General features: G+C 36.7%; 4 protein-coding genes and 1 non-coding gene across 8 annotated transcripts; 3 read left to right on the forward strand and 2 right to left on the reverse strand.

Annotated features, from left to right (window-relative positions):
* Window positions 1–62: 62 nt before the first annotated feature.
* Window positions 63–5,935, forward strand: LOC100123074 (RRP12-like protein). Its single transcript, XM_001606630.6, has 22 exons — window positions 63–331; window positions 499–676; window positions 758–884; window positions 955–1,137; window positions 1,216–1,554; window positions 1,640–1,875; window positions 1,953–2,120; window positions 2,193–2,301; window positions 2,373–2,537; window positions 2,625–2,746; window positions 2,823–2,955; window positions 3,021–3,257; window positions 3,348–3,574; window positions 3,678–3,801; window positions 3,879–4,164; window positions 4,232–4,389; window positions 4,450–4,709; window positions 4,795–4,958; window positions 5,034–5,216; window positions 5,292–5,417; window positions 5,497–5,656; window positions 5,735–5,935. The coding sequence occupies exons 1-22, from the start codon at window positions 196–198 to the stop codon at window positions 5,832–5,834; spliced, it is 3,921 nt and encodes a 1,306-aa protein (XP_001606680.2). The 5' UTR covers window positions 63–195; the 3' UTR covers window positions 5,835–5,935.
* Window positions 5,936–6,051: 116 nt separating this feature from the next.
* LOC100123082 (glutaredoxin-3) lies at window positions 6,052–7,778 on the reverse strand. Its single transcript, XM_001606639.5, has 2 exons — window positions 7,424–7,778; window positions 6,052–7,169 (listed from the first exon to the last, which is right to left on the reverse strand). The coding sequence occupies exons 1-2, from the start codon at window positions 7,471–7,473 to the stop codon at window positions 6,254–6,256; spliced, it is 966 nt and encodes a 321-aa protein (XP_001606689.1). The 5' UTR covers window positions 7,474–7,778; the 3' UTR covers window positions 6,052–6,253.
* Window positions 7,779–8,003: 225 nt separating this feature from the next.
* LOC100123090 (endoplasmic reticulum metallopeptidase 1) lies at window positions 8,004–14,979 on the forward strand. Of its 4 annotated transcripts, none has more exons than XM_008206478.4 (15): window positions 8,004–8,283; window positions 8,710–8,866; window positions 8,940–9,486; window positions 9,570–9,697; window positions 9,765–9,896; window positions 9,967–10,087; window positions 10,176–10,481; window positions 10,549–10,778; window positions 10,867–11,047; window positions 11,113–11,297; window positions 11,546–11,701; window positions 11,783–11,988; window positions 12,069–12,181; window positions 12,261–12,436; window positions 12,511–12,675. In XM_008206478.4, exons 2-15 carry the CDS (start codon window positions 8,864–8,866, stop codon window positions 12,673–12,675), a joined length of 2,649 nt encoding a protein of 882 aa, XP_008204700.1. In that variant the 5' UTR covers window positions 8,004–8,283; window positions 8,710–8,863. The 4 variants fall into 4 exon arrangements, with proteins under 4 accessions (XP_008204700.1, XP_008204706.1, XP_008204693.1 ...); XM_008206484.4 differs by having other exon boundaries at window positions 8,004–8,220; XM_008206471.4 differs by having other exon boundaries at window positions 8,081–8,458; window positions 12,511–14,979.
* A 4,535-nt stretch (window positions 14,980–19,514) lies between these two features.
* Window positions 19,515–19,613, forward strand: Mir31a (microRNA mir-31a). The gene has a single exon (NR_039005.1). It is a non-coding gene; the product is annotated as a microRNA mir-31a (primary transcript).
* Window positions 19,614–19,875: 262 nt separating this feature from the next.
* LOC100123099 lies at window positions 19,876–24,209 on the reverse strand. The gene is made up of 9 exons (XM_001606655.6): window positions 23,007–24,209; window positions 22,790–22,941; window positions 22,388–22,709; window positions 22,094–22,230; window positions 21,754–21,925; window positions 21,484–21,678; window positions 21,213–21,409; window positions 20,378–20,521; window positions 19,876–20,299 (listed from the first exon to the last, which is right to left on the reverse strand). The coding sequence occupies exons 1-9, from the start codon at window positions 23,065–23,067 to the stop codon at window positions 20,027–20,029; spliced, it is 1,653 nt and encodes a 550-aa protein (XP_001606705.1). The 5' UTR covers window positions 23,068–24,209; the 3' UTR covers window positions 19,876–20,026.
* Between the last annotated feature and the right edge of the window lie 11 nt (window positions 24,210–24,220).

Here is a 24,220-nt window from a genome sequence, read left to right on the forward strand (position 1 = left end):
GTATATATATATATATATATATATATATATATATATGCACGACAATTTGCCGAAAATCTTTTAGGTTATGTTGTCGTTGTTTGACAAATGCGCTCGCCGTTTCGTTCACACCCGTCACCACGTGCTTCCGTAGTGTACACGCCGTGTATAGTGTCAAGAATATACAAAGAATTTGTGATTATATACTGAAATAAAATGGGAAAATTAGGACCTCGTTTAAATAGTAGGAAAAAGGCCAAACGCTGGGCAAAAGGACAAAGTTCCAGCTCAAATCCAGAAACGAACAAGCACCGTAGTCAGGCACGATCGGCTTTTTTCCAACAAAATCTTGGTAAGTATATTAACATTGCAAGCAAAACAAATCGTGTTGATTAAATTTTTCCTTGGTGTAAATTATTGTCGATTTGATACCGTCTTCATACTTTTTTAACGTGCTTCTGTATGTTTACTATTTCTTTCTTAACCTCCTCATCATTTACTAAAACTTTTTTAAAATAGGTTCAACTGGACTTACAACAGATGTTTTGAAGAAACACAATGCTATCCAAGGAATTCACCCTTCAGATAATAATATTGAAATTGATGATGTTGAAAGCTCTGTTGGAGGAACAACATTTAAGACTTTCGACACGTTTGCTAGTGATTGGAGTAATTGCTCTAATATGTCTTTCAGTCGGTAAATAGCATACTTCAACAGCATTTTAACATGTCTACTTCATCTTGCCTTACAGCAGTCATCTTTATCATATACTTTTAGGTTTTTAACTAATTTTCAATCAAATTCTGCAACACACAAAGAAATGCTTGCAGTCTTAGCAGCAGTAACTGAAGTTATTAAACAAAATGGAGGTACAGAGTCATCGACAGAATATTATGCTGCCCTTGTAAGTCACATTATAGAAAATAACTTGTATTTTTTAAATGATTTAATATATTAAGTTTATTTTTTTGAAGATGTCAACTTTAGAAACTGCTGACACAGAAGAATCTGTATCTGCTATTCTTTCACTCTTGGGAATGGGAATGAAAACAGTACCAAAGAATGTGTTGAGATTACAATTTGGCAAAGCTAGCCAAATATTTGTACAAATTCTAATGAAATATGCATCAGAAGAAAATTTTCTGATTTTACGTCATGTAAGCACAATTAATATCTTCATTTTCTTAATTAATTTTAAGTATACTAGCTACATCACTTTTTTAATTACTTTTTAGTGTATAGGATGTCTGTCAGTTTTGTTAAGAACACAAGAAGCTGCTGCTTGGACTAATTCTTCAACACTGCAAATTTTAGATGCTGTTTTAGCATTCACTGTTCATTCAAAGCCGAAAGTAAGAAAAGCAGCTCAACATGCAATTTGCTCCATATTAAAAGGCAGTGATATCATGAGAAGTGACAATCCTCCTCCATACCATCCAGCAGCTCCTCAAGTTGCCAAACACTGTCTTGCTCAGTTAGAGACAGCAGGTCAACCAGGTCAATTGACCAGTACTTTACATGTTTTAACTATGCTGAAAGATATTGCGCACCAGCTTCCAAAGTCTTCAGTGAAGGTACTTTTAATTTTAAATCGATTCTAATCTAAAATATAATTTTTAATGCACGTTTTCAAAATTATTTGTCTATTTAATTTTATAGTCTTTGTGTGAAGCATTGCTTAGTATAATGACTTTGAATAATGTTTTGGTAACTTCTTGCTGTCTTCAAACTTTGCATGGTTTATTTATATCTAAACCAACTGAAGCAATATTACCAGCACAATTGAATGCTCAAATCATAAATGCACTTTATGACTATCAACCAGCTCCTGGAGATACACAACCAACTTTGGCCTGGCTTGCAGTTATGCAGGAAGCTTACTGTAACTTAGCTGTGTAAGTATATTTTAAAGAACAAAAATTAGAAAGATAATAAATATTATTAAACAATCATTTAATGTGTTCACCGTTAGGCATTCACCAGAACTTTGCGCAGCAAATCTACCGCGAATTATTGAAAGGTGTACAGAGTTGTGGCTCTCAGATAAAGAAGATGTCCTTACAGGAGCGTCGCATACATTGAAAGCCCTTCTTGAAAATTGTGTTGAACCATTATGCATTAATCAAGATTTGGCCAAACAGTAAGTTATAACTTATACCAAAAATGTTATTTAAAAATTTAATGATATTAAAATTTAAATAACATTTTTCAGATGCAAACCAACTCTGATTAAGGTCATTCATCTCATACAAAATGGAATGAAATATCAATATAACTCTGCATGGCACCACGTGCTGCATCTTATAGCTTCGTTATTTAAGGTAATAATTAAGAACTGTAGATCTCATATCCTTTAAACATAAATGATAAACTTTTCTTCTACTTTTCATAGATAATTGGTCCGATTTGTCAAGCGGAATTAGTAGAGATTTTAGTGGCCTTAGCAGAACTTCGTGATTCGTATAAATTTTCTTACAATGCGGAAATTGAATTCGCGGTTGGGGCAGCTGTAAGAGCATTAGGGCCACAAGTAGTATTATCGGCTATTCCACTACAGGTTTGTTCATGTTTTCGTAATAATATTGTACTTTATATTATTCCTATGAACTTCTTAATTTATATTAATATGTCTATTACATTCTAGGGTGCTGGAGGTGACGTCGATTTAAAGAGAAGTTGGTTATTACCAGTGTTGAAAGATTGCACTAACCACTCAACGCTTGGCTACTTTATAGATAATTTACTCCTATTAGCAGAATCTTGCGAGTAAGATATACATGATGAAACAAACTGCTCTTTTTAAAATAGTATTAATTCAAACATTTTTTTTTTTACAAATTAGGAAGAAATCTAAATTGTTTAAAGAAAAAAACGAAGGAATTGCAGCCCACAGTAATGAATTATTGTCATCACAAATTTGGGCTCTTTTACCGAGTTTCTGCAATAATCCGCCAGACATTAAAGAAAATTTCAAGGTATTGATAAATTTCTTCAATATATTTAAAGAACATTGTTCTAAATTAATTGGTCTTTTTTTCAGAGAATTGCGAGAACTTTGGGAATGGCAATCAGTGAGAAAAAAGATTTAAGGCTTTCGGTAATGGCTGCCTTACGTAGATTGATCCAAAGATCTGTTGACAATAATAACAATGAGGATATTGACGAACTTTCTCGATATGCCAAAAATTACTTACCCGTCCTATTTAATTTATATACTATTAAACCTCAAGGTTCTGATGAAGAAGGTCAAAGACTTGCGACCTATGAAACTATCAAGGTAAGCGTATAAATTATTTCTTTAAATTTGGAATTTATTTAACATTGATTAATTAATAGTAAATTTAAAAAATCATTCATTTATTTTTAGGTTTATTTAAAAATAACCAGCAAAGAATTAGTCGGTGAATTATTTGATAAAGCATTAGATAATTTAGAAAAATCGGATGAAACTGAATTCTTTAAGGAAAGTATTTTCGACTTAGTCAGGGTTTTATGTCAGTTTACCGATATCAACAGAGTACAAGTTTTATATGAAAAATGTGTACCTATATTGTCAGATACAAAACATCAAAAGGAGCAAAAGAAAGCTTACAGGTGAGTGCAATATAAAATCAATCAATAACATAAAATTAATGTCAATTAATGTTAAAGATGTGACTTTATGCATACATTTGCTAATGTCTGAATGTATTTATAGATTTTTAGAAGAGATATGTGGTAGTGAAAGCGATGTTTGTCAGGAATTCGTTCGTGATAATCGTAAAGAGATACAAAAACTTATCACGAAGTCTATGGAGACTGCACAGAAAACTAGCAAAGGAGTTAGTATAAAATACTACTTATTTTTTGATATCAAAAAAGAAAAGAATATAATAATTATTTTTACTTTTCAACTTAGGCGCGTATTCGTTGTATAACTCATCTCATGGAAAAACATCCACAATTGGAAAAAACGAAGTTTTTAAAGGCTATTGTACCAGAAGCTGTAATGTGCATTAAAGAATTGAATGAAAAATGCAGAACTTCATCATATGCTTTACTAAATCGAATAGCAGAAAAATTCATGAATAACGAAGAAAACTTTGAAGAATATATCAACATTTTGGTAGCTGGACTTGCTGGAGCGCCAATTTACTGCAGTGCATCTCTGCTAGGCCTATCTTCAATCACGTATAATTACAATGGTAAACTTGAAAATTTTATATACAAGTATTTTACTATATTCAGAGACTAATATTCAATTTTTTGCAGGTTCCCTGGGTGTAAAAACAGTGCACAATATTCTGGAACTCGCATGTTCTCTCGCTACCGGACCCACTCGAGAAATCGTTTTGTCTGCGCTTTCCTTTATAAAAGTGTACCTTTCAGTCATGCCTACACCTACTATTGGCCCTACCTTACCGAAAATCGTAAGTAATGATGAATGAAAAAATTGGCTGACATTTATTAATTTGTTTATTTTTAATTAGATTGAAGCATTAACGTCTATGACAGATGATTGCAAAAGGCATTTCCGACAAAAAGTTCGCGATATCATGATTAAGTTAACTAGGAAATTTGGTGTTGATATTATTAGTGGAATGATACCAGCTTCTGATCAAACAATGCACAAAAGACTGAAAAACATTCGTAAGATAGAAACTAGAAAACAAAAACTTAAGGAGCAGAATAAAAATAAAAAAGATGATGAGAGTGATGAAGAATTTAGTGTCAAGAGAAAGCCAAAGAGGTAAGATTTATTTTATAAGTATAATCAAATATTTGTGGTTACTTGATATTGATAATAATTACGCTACACGTTATATTTTTTTTAGTTTGGAAGAAATATTGGCTGACAGTGATGAAGATTTCAATGACTCGGACAATGAAGACTCCGCGAAAACACACAAACGAAAGTCGAAAAAGAAGACATGGATTCAAGAGGGTGAAGATAATATCGTTGACTTTGCTGATCCTACAGCAGCTAGAAATATAACAGGTAGCTATTCAAATACTTTTTTTAATACAAATGGATTCAGTATTTTATAATTACTACAATTAAAAATTATTTTAGCAACGAAACCTGTCAACGCTAAGAATCCAGCTACCAAACCAAAAGAAAAAGATCATGGTTTCAAAACTGCTCCAGATGGACGTTTGATTATCGGAGATGACAGTGATGATGATAGTGGTGATGAGAAAACGAAGAAGAATAAGAATAAGCTGCCATTCTTAGGAAGCGATTCAGATAACGATGGTAAGATATTTTAGAAAACTGTTAATTCTTTATCGAATTTAAAAGAAGTGTATCTAATTTAAAATTTTGTTCTAGTTGATGAAGATGATGCCAAGTCAATGAAGTCGACTAAATCAAACGGACTAACCAAGAGGAAGCGTAAACTTAGCGATTCAGCCAGCGTTGTTTCTGATGCTCGATCGTTATCATCTAAATACCAAGGTTTGTTAAGAATATGATTACAAAGAACTTTGTCAAGGATTTATCCGGTTTCAACCGTAATATGAACTTGAAATTTTAGCTGGTGGTTCTGGTATTCATCGACCTCTAAAAGCACGTAAGAAGGAAATGGAACCTGGTGAAGAATACAAAGCTAAAAAAGCTTTCGGAGATGTCAAAAAGAAGGGTAGACCAGATCCTTATGCATATATTCCTCTTAAGAGGTCCACTTTGAATAGAAGGTAATTTTAATTCGTTATGTATTATAATGGTATTAATGTTTTATTAACAAGTAATATGCAATTACTTTTTATTTACAGAAATAAAAAGATGCAGGGTGCTAGTGGCTATAAGAATTTACTATCAAGAAGTAAAAAGAACAAATCTGAACAGAAAAACTCAAGAAACAAAAAGAAATAACTATTGTTGTAGAAATTATGTTAAAGTTATCTACCATATTTGTAGATATTAAGAAATAAGTTTGTAAAAAATTAAAAATGATAAATATTTTGTTAATATTATTACGTTTAACTAATACTTTTTTTATCCTTTTGACAGTCTCAAGCTTATTATACTTTCTAGACTGAGTCTCGTTATTTACTATCTGTAATAAGAAAGGTTCAATGATAACGTTATGTAGGTTTTTCAATAATTTATTTATTGAACCAAGTATACTTGATGAAATTCAATTAAATTATAGTTAGATATGCTTTACTTTACATTACATTTTTTTTAAATTAAAGTAATTTAATTACAATAGGTAATAAATGTAAAGTATACTTTTGATTTGATTACAGTAGCTGGCAATTAAGCATATAAAAAAAGAACTTAAGAATTATTTATGCTTCTTTTTTTGGCAACATACTATCTAATTCTCCTGCTTCACTCATTTCCTTAACTATGTCAAGTCCTCCAATGAGTTCACCATTAATATAAAGCTGTGGATACGTCGGCCACTTACTGTATTTTTTAAGACCTTCTCTGACCTCATTATCTTCCAAGATGTCAAAGGTTTGATAATCAGCTTTATGTTCGTTCAGAAGATTAATGATTGTTCTTGAGAATCCACAGCGAGGAACATCTCGGTTTCCTTTCATGAATAGCATGCAAGGTGCTTGATTAATCAACTTCTTGAGCCTATCCTCAAGATTACCTTGTGATTTTTTGGGCAACATACTGTCCAACTCTCCAGATTCACTCATCTCCCTAGCTATATCCAAACCTCCAATGAGTTCACCTCTGATGTAAAGTTGTGGGTACGTTGGCCAGTTGCTATATTTTTTCAGTCCTTCTCTGACTTCGTTGTCTTCCAAAATGTCAAATGTTTCATAGTCGGCCTTGTGCTCTTCCAATAAAGCAATGATTGTTCTAGAAAAACCACACCTTGGGGTATCCCTATTTCCCTTCATGAATAACATACAGGGAGCTTTGTCTATTAATGCCTGCAGTTTATCTTCAAGAGTTTGAGATGACTCATTTTTATTTGACAAATGTTTCTTGATTTGCTCCTTGACTTCTGATGGATTAGCACCATTAACTCTTCCTACAATGTTTTCCTTATTAAATAGCACTGTAGTTGGTACAGCTGTGATACTACACTTCATAGAAATTTCTGGCAAATCTTCGGCCACAATGTTTGCAAATTTCACATTTTTGTATTCATCCAGCTTTGTCATCTGTTCGAGTACTTCATTCATTTGGGTGCACTGATCTGCCCATGGTGCATAGAAATGAATCACAGATAAATCATTTGACCTAGAAACAGTTATTTTTGAACTAGTTTATCAGACTCAATCAGATGCGTTGTTTTGATGTTTTGTTGCATAACCTTTATTGAACATTCTAACTAATAAATTTACTACGCATAGAGATGAGCAAAGTATATGTATAAGTTAATACAATATAATAAAAAAACAATAGGATATTTTAAAAATAGATTGAACATATAACACTTAATGCTTTACAAATTAAAAAATTATAGGTTATACATTAAAAGGAGTTTCACTTACTTGAGAAAATTCACGTATTCGTCGTTCGACGTTAGTTTAACAACAGGCATCTTGAGTATCGAACTGGCTTCTAGTATCCACAAAATCAATATAAACTTATAAAATAAATAGTTTATCCAAGCCGGTGCAACGGAACATCAGAAACGTGCTGTTATACCAACGAATATATCTTGGTATAGAAGGACGGTCAGTATTGGCGCGGGAGTTCCATTTTGAAATACACGTATAGAGCCTATATACTACACTGCATAGAGAGACCTATATAACACACTATATATATTAATATACTATACCTGTCCCCCAAGTTTTCGTCCCTTAATTCAATTTAACCCGTGACCGTTCTTCTATACCAAGTCTATATTCGTTGGTTATATACTGCTGTTCTATATATATATATATATATATATATATATATATATATACACGATACTAGTGATTATAATCTTACATCCTAACGCTTATTGTTTTTCAAGTTTTTGGGTTTCTACTTTCAATCTCTTTACATTTTGTGTTTTGAATATCGCGCAGCGCCTGCGCGCTTTGCGTCTATATAGGTGACTCGCGAATTATCCGCGATTGTAATGGTGGCGTCCCATTCGGTTGTGACAATGTATAGTATTATCTATAAGAGGTACCTATCGGTGCAAGTGCACTACTGCTACTGCACTCCTATCAGTTACACACTAGCAGACGAGCACTACTTTACTAAACTATAAACTAACTAAGCCTGTCAGTGCAAAATAGCAGATCTAAACCTCCGCACAAGCAGAACAACCTTTTCCTCGTTCGCCATCGAGGTATACAACACAATAAGGAGAACGGAACTCGCATATATTATTCGTCACGCTACAAAAGATTGTGTAATGTCATACTATTATCAAAGGCGCGCTGCACTATGCCATCAGTTTTGAATTAAAACCGTGTGTACACCTTATAATATCGACCGACAAAAGTGTGCGCCTTCGTGCAATTTTCTCCTGTTGTCAGTCACACTTCAAGCAGTAGTCATCACATTTGCATCAGGAGTAGAAGAAGGTTCTCACTTTTTTACGCTATACGTATATGCATACATCTCTCTTTATTTCATGTCGCCAATCTATCAAAACAAAAACCGAGAAAAGCTCGGGAGATGATGTTCGCTGACGAGTAATACTACTTAATCCCGGTCTCGCGACGTTTTTTGGCATCAAGTTTAGTTGGATTTGGGATACGTCAGGACCGTTTTAACCCGTGCTCTCTTTTCTCTAATGTAACCCTAAAATCTCGTTTTTCTCTCTTATGTATAGTTATACGTCTAGTCAGATGCAAGTATGCAGCAGGATACGAGCTTTTATCACTGAAAACTAACATAAGCGGATGGGGTTCTTTCTTGTTTACTACTGCTAGAAGTGCCTTTTCCTGTTTATTTCACTGATATCTGCCTTTGAAGAACAAGAAAAAATGGTGAGTCTTTGAATTTGCATTGCTTAACATTGCATTTTTATTAATGCATTTTACCTTTATGTTTGTAAATTAGAGTGACGGAGTTAGATATCGGCATCACCTTGCTCAGAGGCCACCTGAAGAGCCTTTTTTCAAATCAAGGGTGATACTGAAGCCTAAGATTGACCCACAAAGTGGAACACAGCATTTGCTCTTTGCTCTTACTTTTATTCTGTCAGTTTCGTTGACTGTCATTGTTTTGGAAAAAATATTGCCAGAGCCACAACTTATCGACACTGAAAGATTCCATCCTGAAAGATTCATAGCTGAAAGAGCAAGAGCTCATGTTCACAATTTAACTTCCCTTGGCCCAAGAGTAGCCGGGAGTTATGAGAATGAAGTATTAGCTGTTAAATTTTTGACTGATACTATAAACAGTATTATAAAAGACACAAATCCAAATCATAAAATTCAAATGGATGTGACAAGACACAGTGGCAGCTTTTCTCTTACCTTCCTTGATGGTATGACTCATATTTACAAAGGAGTACAAAATGTTATAGTCAGACTTGGTCCAAACCAACCATCAAAGCACAGTCTTTTACTCAACTGTCATTTTGATAGTTTTGTAGAAAGCCCAGGTATAAATTTTTCATAGCAAATTTCACTACTTATTTGACATAAGAAGAAAAACATGCAATCTTTCGCTTTATTTCTTTTAAAGGTGGTTCAGATGATGCAGCAGGCTGTGCTGTAATGTTAGAAGTCCTTAGAGTTATGTCTCGAAGTACCAAATATCTTAGACATAACATAATATTTCTATTTAATGGGGCAGAAGAGAATATACTCCAAGTAAATATATAAAGTTAGATATTCCATTGCTTGAATGTACCACTAACGTAAAAAAAAATTATCACAGGCTTCGCATGGATTCATAACACAACATCCATGGGCTAAGGAAGTTAGAGCTTTCATTAACTTGGAAGCCTGTGGAGCTGGTGGACGTGAATTATTGTTTCAAGCTGGTCCAGGTAATCCATGGATTCTTGAGGTGTGCATTTTAACTCTTAAAATACGTAATTTTTAAGAAAAAATCAGAAATTATTTATATCTAATTGTAGGTTTATTCACAATCTGTGCCATATCCTTATGCCTCGTCACTAGCACAAGAAATATTTCAAAGTGGCATTGTACCTGGCGAAACGGATTTTCGCATATTTAGAGATTTCGGCAAAGTTTCTGGTATGTTTCCTATCAATATTTTTTTTATTTAAAAATGTACTTTACTTATGTCACGTATTATAATAAATGTCTTTAAAAAATTTTGCAGGGTTAGATTTTGCTTGGTCAACGAATGGATATGTTTATCACACAAAATTTGATTCTATTGATCAAATACCTCTTGGTTCATTGCAAAGAACTGGAGATAATATTTTAGCCCTTTCACTTGGTATAGTGTCTGGGCACTATCTGGCTGATGAGAGTCTACAATCTTCAGAAGGCTCACTTGTATTCTTCGATTTTCTTGGTGCATTTGTCATACGATGGCCAGAATACATGGCTAAATTTGTCAATGTAGCTGGATTAGGAATAGGATTGTATTCTATTTATTTGAATATGCACAGTGCAAGAAGAGGTAAAATCTTTGATTATTGTTTGCAATTAAGTGTAGTGTTTCTTTCAACTAATATTTTGTATTTTAGAAATTAAAAGAACAACATACATTAAGCAAATTATGCTATGTATCGTGACTGTGATATGCTCCTGGATTATATCAATGATCTCAGTTACTGTTATTGCTCTGTTGCTTACTAAACTCGGTAAAGTGATGAGTTGGTATGCTCGACCAGCATGGCTGTTTTTCCTTTATGTTTGTCCAACTGTCGCTATTTCTATGACTTTCTTCCTTTTTATGGGTGCCCGTCAAAAGAAGGTCTGTCTTACTTCCAAAAATGTATTTTGAAATCGTAAAACTTTCATTTTATTACAATTTTTATTTAATAATACTAAATGTTTAATAGGATGTCAGTTCTTCTTGGATTCTGTATCAGTTATACTTTGACGCTTACAGCGTGTTTTGGATGTCTGTTTTGTTTCTTTGTGTTTTACTGGACATTAGATCTGGTTTCATACCGTTGCATTGGGTACTATTTCTTTCGATTGGCAATATCATACGTCAAAATTTCTTCAATAAGTGGAGAGGTAATGTAATGCAAGTTTGACTGGGAAAATTGTTGCAGGAATAAGCAATTTTCTTAAACTTGCAGATTGGAAATGGCTATGTTATCACATGGGTACCTTGAGTCTACCTTATATACAATCGTTTTATTTATCTATTGGTGCTCTCTATCTATTTATTCCTTTGATGGGCCGAGCTGGGGCCAGTATCAACTCTGAAGTTGTTATGGCTAATATGTTGTCAATTCTGTTTTGTCTTCTACTCAGTTTTACGGTAATGCACTGCCCTTAATCTATGATTATAAAACTATTATTTTACTATTATATTGTATTTGTTTATTCCTGTTTATTCTAAAGTTGGTAATTTTTATCATCTCTAGATCTGTTCCGTAACTATAAGCATGAATTTTATTTGAAATTTGTCAATTTTTAAGTAGATATAATTCGTCTTGTTTTTAATAAATAGTATACGAACTTACCGAAAAATGATGCAATAATATTTAATCATACTTTCATTTTTAGATGCCCATCGTTGTACTAGTGAAAGATGCAGGAAGAGTCTTAAGCGTATTGATTGGAGTATTCCTAATAGCAACCGGTGTTTTAATTTTAACACCTCTTGGGTTCCCTTACAGTGGAGATCCTCTTTCTCCAGCTCCAGAAAGATTCATGATTGCGGTATACAATTTTCAAATTCATTTGTCATTGAAATAAGTAATTTAGAATTAATTTAGTAAACAATTTCTATTGATTTGATAGCACACCCAACGTCAGTCGTACAATTTGGACGGTACCTTACGCCTTTCCAGCACTGGTTACTGGATAGTTAATTTAGATATGAATAGCCCTCATAGTGTAGAAGCTATGGTTCCTGAAGTAGGTGCTGCAGTATCAACTGTTGAAGATTGTAAAAAAGAATTGTACTGTGGATTGCCCTATTTGTTACCAGTTACTACTTTTCTATGGTGATTATTTGCTTGTCGAAATTAAAAATATTATCTAACGCATTTTAACTTTTATTCTAAACGTTATAAACTGATGGCAGGAAAACGAGTTGGATCCCAGGACCTGCTCCATTGATCACTATTCCAACTACATTAGACTTAATAAGAAAGTCATCCAGAGGAAACATGATTAGTTTTTCATTTAACATTACTGGTATAATACTTTTTGACATTAATTGAAAACAAATATCGTATATTAAAAATACACATTTTACTATCGTTAATAACTTTAGGTCCCGATCACATTGGAATCATGCTATCTCCTTACAAAGGGTTGCACTTGAAAGGTTGGAATATATTGGACGAGAAACCTTTACAAGGACCTGATTGGAATAATAGAGAGACTTATTTTGTATACTATTCTTGTGTCAAAGATTGTGAACCTCTTAATTTTTCTGTGGATATAGAAGTAAGACATTTTTATAGATAAATTCATGGATTAGATTAAAATAACCCACTAATGTGAATGAATCTGTTTTTTAGACACCTCGAGATTACAAAGGTCCAAGCTTGTCCATCGCTTTAGCCGGCCACTTTTTACATGGCGAAAATCAACGTTCATTAAGATTTAAAGGATTTTTATCTCAATTTCCATCATGGTCTGTAGTAACTCCATGGACTGCGAGTTATACATCATGGGAATTTTAAAAAAGTCTTTATTTATATATTACTATACATTTCTAGCAAATTTAATTTGCTGAGTAAGAAAATTGCTTGGTAAACAAGTAAGTTAAGGTTATAAATAAATGATTTATATTCAAAGGTAAATTTTATAGGGCGAAGGATTTACGAAAAAAGCGTAAAACTATAAATAATTTAAAATCAATTTAAATTTTGAATATTCTGTTACTAATAGGTTTACTGTGGTATTGTTTTTATACATTCTTCACTGAACTGTATAATGATATAAATAACAAAAAAATAATAGGAATATTCTATTGCAAAAATAAATGTAATCCTAGTATTTTATAATATTGAAATAATATCACAGTGAACCTAAACAATTTTTCAAAAAGATCGAATTTCTATCAATTGAAATATTTTGTTATTTTCATGGTTTGGATAAATTGACCGTTACATGTTTATATTAGTAGAAAATTTAGTGTCCCATGCAAAAGTATTGTATTTTGTCTGTACCAAAAAGAAAAATACGATACTTGCACTCGCGTATATCGTCATGATTAATCTTCTCTATAAAAATAAGTGATAGAAAAAGTAACACCAATTAAATAATATAGATTGATTTAGCGATAATTCAGATCGAACGTAATATCGATGAGTAAATGTACATGAGTGATACAATGGACATTAATGTTTATCAGCAACAAAACAGTGCCATTATTTTATATAGAAGTCGATTCAAAATATAAACATAAAAATAGGACGAGCATTGAAGATCATCATCTAAATCAAAATCAACGACATTCATACTTTAAATAAACTTTAATACTTCAAAATATTATTAATTACCGAGAGGTAGGAACATTGAGGTAATCTAATAGATATGCCAAAGTATAGCATAATAAACGCAGCTATTTGATTTTCTTAAAATATTGAAGTGTTCAAACCATTAAAAATAGAATGCACAATAAATTTTGGACTCCCTTTAAATATCTAAATAATCATAAGTACATAGGGAACCTAAATTAACACAGTTTGTGTATTTTGTATAGTTTCATTAGTATAACTAAAAGTAAATAATTTGTATTGTCAATATAATAATAATACTGAATATTTAATCTCTTTTCAATTAGTATTGATTATTTATAATCAGTATGGAGACTCTCTATGTATAATAAGTAATGAAAAGAAGTCGACTTTATCCATAACAGAAAAACCAAAACGTATACAATAGGTAGTGAATAATTGTTCATTAACACCTATATGCACACAGTTAGTAATTTGTTTAAATTTTTCTTTTCTATTAATTTTGGGCAATTGTATGGAAATCATTAATAACAATGCAATTCCATAAAAAATAACGATACCTATATAATGATAAATTTAATTAAGCGATTCAAGGAGTGAGACTACTGAAAGTGGTTTTTATATATAATATATTACCGAGCATAATAAGAAAAGCTTAATATATAGTAAAATTTTCTAGAATCAAATTAAAAGTTAACGTTGATGAGCTACATGAATGGCCTAGATAACTTTGACTTTTCGAAATATTTATAGAGCGTTAACGATAAAATCGCTTTTAATGCGAAAAGCTTGTGATAATTACGTAAAAAAGAAATATACAGTGAAATGCAACAACGTAGGTGCTTTTCTTACATACAATTATTCAAAGATGCATTTGATAACCATTACAAATCATCGAAGCACAACTAGTAATGTAATTCAAACAATTTTATAAAATGAACATCGATTGTAATATTCTATTTAATTCTATATACTTAATGTATAAGTCCTTGAGTTCGCTTTTTATAACGTAAAAAATTGTGTGATTCTGCGAAAAAAAATTCTTTTTACAAATTGGACAGAAGATAATTTATAGTAGATTTTGTTATGTTGACACCATGTTTATTGTGTTTCAGTATAAGGCTGCTTTTGTACCTTTCTGTACCTGCAATAGCTCTTGCAATCCATGAGTTCGATATAAAGGCATAATGCATCTTTTTGCTCACAAACAATTATTACCTTTAAAGAACGTTGAAAATTTGACAGTTTTACTTCGAAATATCTATGAAACGTACACACACGCTTAAGTAGTTGTAAACTGTCATCTTAGATTTAAGTTGTGATTCCTTGTGATAACACATATACGTAATCATTTGTTTCATCACTGTGAATGTTTTTATTATAGTCTATACGTTATATATTTATGTTTTTTGTACCTCGAGCTTCTGTTTAAAATATTGCGCATCTATAAGATCGTTGAGCAAGTTTCGTTTTTACGGTGTAACGGTTTACGTTGAATAAAATTCATTAGTTGCATTAAATCAACACTTTTTTATACGACTACTTGATTTCGAACACACACGAATATTACCAAAAGTGCGAAATTCTGGCGCGGGTGTTATAAATAAACGATAATATACCTCAACCTCCCTGATGAGTACGAGTGACAATCTCGTTCTACCTTTCGAAAGAGATGTGTCAATATTGACAAGCCGGGAGTACCGTAAAGCGAGAAGAAATATACATCCTTCAACACTTTGGTGTATGCGTCATAGGTGATCGCGTCGCTTCGCAAGCTATACCAGGCCACTCAGCATTGGCAGTTTCTTCTTGACGATCAGTTGAACTCGACGCTTTTTTACCATTTTCTCTCGTTTTTTTGTTATTATTTCAAGAGTGAATCTCTTTCTATCAAACAGATCGCTTTCATCCGCTAAAGTGTGAAGTACAGATTTTTTGTTGTAGTATAGAGGCAGATTGTAAGTAAAACATAATGTATCATTATTAAGACATTTAACGCTGTATGCTTTCGAGTACACGAATGTAAATGCGACGTGAAAATACGAAAAGTGACGAATCGTCGATCATTTAAATTTTAGTCACACACGCACATGACCTTTAAAAAAGCCCTAATATAAGTTCATTTGTTAGTTATACATCACAGCGATGAATCAGTCGCTGCTAAAATCGGCAATAAAAAAAAGCCTCGTCGGTCGGAAATCGGTTAACGAGCTGCCGCAAAACGATCGGCTGATCAAGAGCCTTGTGCAGGTGCAGCTCTTACCACCGTGGCTACAACTAAAGTTAATTGCTCCCCTTCGATTCTCGCGTCGTATTAGTGAGTGCTCGCGAATAATTTAGCATAAAACGGAGCAGACCGGCCTACTAGCCGATCCGATTTCGTCGTAGAAGGACGTGCCTCGTTACACTTTGTTTGGCCGTACAACGTCGTATCTGCTCGTCTACGTGTACGATATTATATTCGAGTCTGGAATTTTTGTGCGGACTGTTTGCTCGCGCAATTAGCACCCGTCCGGCTTTATAAGTATTGAGCGTTTGCTGTGTGCGCGTATGTTGGAGAATGGAGAACTTCATTTGCACGACCCACTTGCGGGGAGTAGTCGTCAGAGAACCAGATTTCGATTCTATGAGGCGCTTCCCTGTGTGTGGAATTCTTCGCATTTGCGTGGCGAAACAAGAGCTTCGTTTAAGGGCTCTTGTATATGTGGGAATCTATACGTCTTATGAGCTTTTTCGAATAATACAACAGCGTTTGCTTTGTAAGGGTAATATTTTAAGTAGCTCAAAGTTAACATATTAAAAAATTGTTTCGTATTGATGCCTGTGTGTGACCCCCATCATCTGCAGGATTCTCAAATTTGTAAAGCTTGACTTCTTTCCCATCTGAACAAACTCATCCTCTCGCTCGATAATTTAAATTTGCAACACAAAGCAACATAGCGAGTTCAGCAGTCTCTGACCAACCTGAATGACATAATAAAGTGACACATAGTCGTCTTTCCCATATTCTCCACCGAATTCTAAAAACTTCCCACAGTATAAATACATCGCTCCGCACTGGGCGCAGTGACTCTCTCGTGAAATATAAGGTGGGCCGAATAGGGTATTGTGCAGCTGAAAAGAAAGTTTTTCGGCTGTATACCCGCGGCCGAATGAGCCGCGTGCGGAGATTCGTTTGTCAAAGCAGCGGCAGCCATTTACCGCTTCTTATACATATTCTACACGTGTTTTGCCTACCGATACGTTTTATTATTCCCAAATGGCGCTCCGTACGACGTTCCTTTTAAAACTCCGTCGTCTCGGCTCTTATACCTGTTTACGAGCGTTACTTCGATGAATGTGCTTTCGGAGAGTCGCGTATACGCGTATCGACGCTTGCCGATTTTCATTGAACCGAGATTTATCAGTCCTCAGTCGTGGTTTATTTCTTGTGGTGTATTATACCTACTATATTTCGCGTTGAATGAAATACGAATTACATTATCGACGCTATAGAGGAAAATTCAGTAGTAACGCCGATTTATGCGAAGCTATATTTACGATATGCAATCAAACGCGCTTTTTTCTGTCTGAGAGCCAAGAGGCGCTTCGACGTAAACTACCCGAGGAGAATATTAAAAAGCTATTTTGTCTCCTTTAAGTCATTGTCTACAATGTCCCTTACTACTCTGCTATGCTTCGGGAAAGTACACCAGCGGTGCTGAGCACGATAAATGATAGTATCTCCCACGAACTGAGCTGCACCTCGAATACTGGATAAATCGAGCTTGAAGAGAGAATCGCGCTTCTCGGATATTTTCCTCCTCTTCAAAAATCAATTTTATATAATATTAGTCGGCGCGATAAACGATCGATCCTCGCGAACATTCCTGAGCGCGGAGACATACGCGCGAGGAATACATACGTTGTGCGCACGCCTGCATGTCGAATTTGATATGTGTGCCGCCGATGGCGGGCCAAAAAAGGAGCCTAAATTTCCTTGACGCGCGAAGCCTCGTTTCAGCACAGCGCGTTAGATCGTTACCGATTTTCGCCTTTCGCAAACACACACACACACACACACACATATATATATATATATATATATATATATATATACACACGCAGCTTAGCACTTATGTCATAAAATACTTCGCGCTGTTTAACGCGGCTGCAGCTCTGCATTCTTTCACTTCAATTTGTAAGCGTAATGAATTTTCCCGAGGGTTATTGATTGGTTTGGTCTGCTGCTTCTCGAGGAAATTACGCGGGAGATTCGTATGTGAAACAGGAGACTTCTGTTTACAACCTCGGCGACGCATTCCGAGGCGTAACTGCCGCAAATCGAACTGAATGTGTCGCGACTTCTGTACACGGTGAGGCGATTTTTTCCTTCGGTTTCTTGACCTCGTACCGTCTGACATAAATTTGGAGGTCATTATTTAAAAATAATCGCGATGAAATAAAATAATAAAGGATCGTTATTCAGTATTAAAAAAAAAACGATCGGAGCCGATCGCCGTCGCCGGTAATTCCACGGCGACTTCCGTCGCGATCGTTACATACAGCGCAGCTCGATCCGACGTCCGTGACTTCCGGCGCTGGCCAGCATCGGCCGGATATGGCGAAGAACCGCCGACTAGCATGCGAATCACGCGCTCGACTGTCCATGTGAGTACGAAATACCGATAATCCCGGCTCTATAGGTATACCGATCCCCTGACATCATATACCGGTTTCTTTTGGCGTTTCTCGCAACATCTAAATTTTTACACTCGAATAGAACGATAACTATGCGCTTGAAAATAATTAAATCGTCGGTAGAGAACACAGAGCATAGCCTAATCGCATTAGCCCTCGATTGGTAACACACATGCCGATTAGCGTTTGCCTAGTAATGGCTCTCCCTTCAATTATAAGCGTATAGTCATACCGATACGCTAACCGATCTTCAAAAGCTCTCTCGCCGCGGCGCGAGGACGTGAAGCTTCTGCGATTGGTCGAGTCGGGGGACGTTTTCATCCCCCACTTAGTCGCGGTCCCTTTTTACACCGGCGAGCGGTGTCTTGATGGCGACGCGACGCCCACAACGCCGTCAGTTTCTCGCCTCGACTCGGCCTGGATACTTCACGCGGCTCTCTTCGCGCTTATAGATTTTCGGACGGTTATTATACTTGCGGTATCGTCTTCTCGATTCTTCAGGTTGTGCGATCGTTGGGTTCACCGGGTGTTCTTTTAATTTGATTGTTTTTAATTGTGAGGTAAGGAAATTGTTCTTTTTTAAATTTGATTTATTGAGATAATCGTAATCGTATCATGCATTTTTTAGAACAATTGAATTTCGCTTGGGTGTTGGTTAGATTAATTCTATACCGAAAATTTCAGTGTTTATCTCCTATCGATAAAGACTGAGTATTATAGTGCATTCGTTATCGATAAAATTGGAAAATGATAAGCAAACTCGCGGTTCAGCCGGGAACGTGATGACAAATTCTGGACGGCTCTGCGTAAGCTTATTATTTTGTTATTATTGCAAAAAAATAATCAATCATCGATTTATAGACTACTTTAAAAAAATAATTTTTCACAAAACTCGACTGCATACCGAGTAATTTCACGGTGTAAAAATAATTACGAAGCTAATCTTCCGAATACTATCAATAAGATTAACTTATCTCTAGTCTCCCCTAACCAATTCCCGTCGTTGTTTTTTTCGATCGACGAAATCAGTACACGATCTAGCTTCTTCGTTATACGGTCCATATCCATGTGCGTCATATTGAAAAAAATAATTAAAATTATATCAAAATTGCAGAAAAAATAGCCAATGAAACGAGAAGCCGTCTGCAAGTATATATTGGCCACGTAACCAGTGCCGTGTATCACATGGAAAGATAAACCTGTATCGATTTATCAAAAGACACGCGGGATTGTCCCTCGATGGTGTCGCTCGATAAAACCGTCTATCGTTACCCGATTCCAGAATAAGCTGCGCGCAGCGGTTAACATCATGTATATGTATCATTGACCATCAGCCATCGCAGTGCCAAGTGAAAATAGTGTGCGACACAGCGAGACATTGCAGCGTAAAATATGAGCGTGTAGAAGGCAAGATGTCGGCATAGCTGATGCTTTTGAAATTTCGGCTGTGTCACATCCAGCCAGCCAAACGCTCAAAAGTCAACGTTTACGTTATACGCTCGATTTATGAATTATTGTAAAAAATGAAAGAAATTCGTTCCTGTAGATTGAAAAGCTGCGCGTATCTGTGTTTGGACAAGAGGGCGACCGATACGGCCAGATAAGATTCAAAATTACCTTTTCGATTTGCACGCTTTTTTTTTGTTATCGTAAGTGTATTACGGACTTGTTCTTTTGCGATTGTGTATAGCGTTAAAAACGCCAAACAATATAAATCAGGATGTATGTCAAGGTAAAGTAAGTCTAAATAAGTAGTCGATTTTATTACGTAATTTTTTTCAAAACTGAGTATTACAAGATCGTAAATCTATACATATCATTATCTATATATCTATATATACGTGTACATGGCACATCGACGCACAATCCTACAGAGAACAGAAAACAAAAATTAAGCTTCGTATCGATCATAATCGTGTCTCTCGCGATGAGGCTCGTGGCGTCGGCTCTGCTCGTTGCTACTGCTGCTGCTGCTGCTGCTGACGCTGACACTGACGCTGCTGTCGGTTGCTGCTGGGGATTCCTGGACCGAGGGAACGTCGACTTTTCCGTGGAAAAAGACGCTTCCACCTGTCGGAGCCAACTGCACCAGAGTCTCGTAGTTGGTGAACGGAAGCTCCTGGCCACTGTAGGGGACGTGGGCCAGACGAAGGTCCGGTTGCAGCTATATACGATGATGGTAATGATGAGTATTGTAAATAACGGTTGAAAAAAGGGAAAAATTAATCGCCACTTCTCTCACTTTTCCCATAAGCAGCAGACCCTCGTGTTTAACTCTAGCCACGTAGTATTTCGGCCTGCCTCGTTGGTAACCACCGACGATCGAGCCTTCCGGGACGTGTCCGAGAGACGCCGACACCCATTTTAATCTGCAGCCGGTGAGCACCTTGGACATAACGATCGTGTGTGTAAAAATCATTTCTCAACGCACGTTCGATAAAGAGAAATTTATATTTCTTACGCAATGTAATTACACAAACTTTCAGCCCAAACAGGCGAGACGGAAAAGTTTCAAAGATATTATACGAGCATTGACAATGCGATAGTTGCGGCAAAGCGAGATTATCCTCTAATTTGAACCCGCGACCGCGTAGGTATGCACACCAGGGCGGGGACCATACACATATACTCGCGCGGCGCGCGTGTCCGGCTTTTGAATATTCCGGATGTGACGCGCCAACACCTCTCCTCTCCTCATCTTCTTTTTTATCTGTTTTCTTCGCGCAGGTATATGAGTGTAGCTTCTCTCTCTCTCTCTCTCTCTCTCTCTCTCTCTCTCTCTCTCTCTCTCTCTCTCTTTCTCTCTCTCTCTCTCTTCGTTCCTTTGTCCTTTTCTTGATTCTCGGGGCGCGCTGTGGCGCGGTTCTCTTGAGGAACGCGCCAGCGCGACCCGTTGCGCATACGAAAAACGCCTGCGATATGTCTTTTGCCTCACCTGCTCGAGGTATGTTATGCCCTCTACGCGACGCGTGAATGCGTACAGCTCATTTGTTTTGAGATAGCGTTGCTGATTTTTTTTTTGTGTAAAATGTATACTTACCGATCTTTTTCAAATACATTGTAAAAAATGTGTATACCTCGAATTGGGTCTTGCGAATGACGGAGAAGTTGTAGGATATGTAGCACTTGCCCTCGAGGTTCTCGTCGATGATGTAGCTGCCGGGTATGGTGTCGCCGTCGTGGTTAGCGCGACACACGAAGATTTCGCCGTCCTCGAGACGACCGCCACGAACTGCACCGGGTGGTAACTGACTGCTGGCTCCCTTCCATCGAGCTTATTTTAACGAAATGAAAATAGCTGTAAAAATATACAGTGGGGTTTACGACGCCAATCTCGTTTATACGCACCTGTGCAGTCCTGCGAGGAAATCGTGTAGTCCGGACCAAGGCCGTATTGAACGTCAGCGTAAAGAGACGGTTCGGGATCTTCGTCGGTTTCTCGGTACATCAGGAAGCTGAGATACTGCGGCGAGATGCTCGTGGGATCTCTCCACTGCAGTACTGGATTTGGAGAGCCGCCCTTTCCGAGCATTATGACACCGTCTACGGTTAAAGATTGAGAAATTGAAAAAATTTACTTTTCTTTTTTTAATTAAGCTCGTATTTTTCGACTCGAACCTCTGGTCAGCTTGATCCAGAATTTGATCTTTTCGCGTCCGTTCAGGAATCCCGGCTGTTGGAAAGCTGCGCTGTTGTCTCCCAAGTACCTCCGCCTAACGTAAGCGCCGTTGGCTCGAATACCGATCAGGTAGACATCTCCCAGCGTTGAAACTTCTGGGCTCAGGAGAATCTGGAAAGTTTGAAACTCGAAAGAATCGATACACCCTTAAAGCTATAAAAGTAAATTTCCTTCGGTACAATAGTATAAATAAGTCATCGGGAATGTATGCAGTTATAGGCGGATGTTTGGGCAGAAAAATACACCATCTGAAATCGGTATTTTAATCGGTATACCGACCTGCAGTTCTCGAGACGTCCTTGCCGTGAAATAAAGCGTGATCCCATCCTCGGAATGACTCACGTGATCGGACAGTGGAAAATATTGCCCGAAGCCGGTCGACGTCACGACGGTCTGTCGCCTGTCGCTGGACACCCCTTTTTGAATAAAAATCGTTATGAAATTTGCGAATAACCATCTATAAATAAACACCGCTTGTATATTATCGACGCACACGCAAGACCGGTTTTACGTATACGACCCATATATTTCGGACCCAAATCTGCAGGACAAACGATCAAAAAAGCCGCATACCATTCTCGTAATGCTCGTCTCGGAATCCGTAGTGCCAAGTAGCGGGCGTGGCCGATCTAAAGCTGAGAAACATCGGCGCGAGGGGTCTGGGGTCGCGCCACTCGTGAAAGGGAGTGTCGCTTTCCCCGAGACCGACCTGTACCGCAGTTTTCAGCCGGTCCGAGGCGACCTTCACCCAGAAGTTACGGAATTCTCGACGACTCAGCAGATTCACGGTACGAACCGAAGCGCTTGGCTCCTCCTGACAGGGACACCTGCCGCGTATGTGGTTCATCGTGTTGTTGCGCGCGCCCAGGACTATCTCGTACACCGGCTGGTCGGCCTGTTTGGGAGAAGATCGTTTGCGATTGCTTATTTAGTTTGGATGTATATACTTTTTCTTTTTCTTTCAAGGTGGCTTACTTCGTGCGTCGGTGCGAGCAAGATGTGGGCGTCTCTTGGGGCTCGTACGGAGAAGCGGAGGACTCGGTCGGGGGATAGATTTTCCTCCAGAGGGAAGAACTGGCTGTAGGCGTAGCCGTAGGTGTAGACCGTTTTGATGTCATTTCCGGCGGCTTGAATGGATTTTGGAAAAGTTAAAAAGGTGTATTTATTTTGAACGCCGAAATCGTATACTTACCGTTCAGACACTGCGCTGCTGCCAAAACACCGAACAAAAGAGTGGGCACTTTAATCGACATTGTGGTCTATTAATTCAGTAGTCCATTATCTCCGAAAAGCTAAAACTATATCACTGCGTGTAACACGCGATTTATTTATTTTAGAACAAAAGCCCGCGAGCTCACGCACTGGTTTCCGCGAACGACTGCACCCAGCAGCAGTCACGACACGTATTAAACTCACTCCGGCGCAGAATTCCCTAAAGTCAAACACACACACGGCATTCGCGCGCGCGCGCGCGCGAGAGCGTCTTCTTCGTTTTTTTCGTTTGCTTTAAAACCGGTCGTTCCTCCGCGACTCTTTGTAAATAAAAACATTCAGGGTCGATAGCGATATTAAGCGACAGCTCTCCGACCGCAGCATTCTCCGTCATTTTCCTTTTAGTGTGTGTTCGTTGTAGTTGTTGCAAAATGGGAATCGGTTAGTTTTGTTGGTGTATAATACTCACTTTGCATTCTTTCTTATACTCGAAAGGAACAGCGTATCTTCTGACCAGAAAAAGCAGCTCTGGACATTGTGGATGTTTTTTTTTCTGTGCTCTGCCATACTATACGCGCCTTCTAATTATGCGCAATTTTCTAAGTTTCTGCTCCTTTTCAATAGAGGGTAAAAATTAATCGCCTTTGCTTGATCGGTGGTAGAAAACAGTGGGACGTTGTAGAAGCATCTAATTTTGCGTTATTTTCTTATTTTCTATTCCTTTTCAAGAGGGTAAAACATCGTGGATGCGTGGCTTCTAATTATGCGTAATTTTGTTATTGTTTATTCTCTCTCAGAGGGATGATACAGCGTAAATAGTTCGCTATTTTTTGTCCCCTGTATAATTGCGTCTGTTATAATGAGATCGATATAATAGACCGTAGTAAATGTAGTGGCGACATTGTTCTATAAAGAATTCAGCCATAGTAGCGGTAATAAAAGAGATAAAAAACAAATTTTCTAGCTCCTTGTGAAGACTAAGGCAGTTCATAATTTTTTCACATCCAAAAGTAACACATAAACGTTCAACTATATAGCACAAAACTCATGTAGCTAAAATCAAGGTAAATCCGTGAGATAATGTGCTACTCTTTGCGGTTACATTTGAAGTTTCGCTACAGTTTTATAATACAAATTGTAAATTGTTCCAATATTCTGTCTATTTCTATTTTCCTGATACTCGTGTATAGATGA

Source organism: Nasonia vitripennis, chromosome 5, assembly GCF_009193385.2.
Source record: "Nasonia vitripennis strain AsymCx chromosome 5, Nvit_psr_1.1, whole genome shotgun sequence".
Classification (NCBI taxonomy): domain Eukaryota; kingdom Metazoa; phylum Arthropoda; class Insecta; order Hymenoptera; family Pteromalidae; genus Nasonia; species Nasonia vitripennis.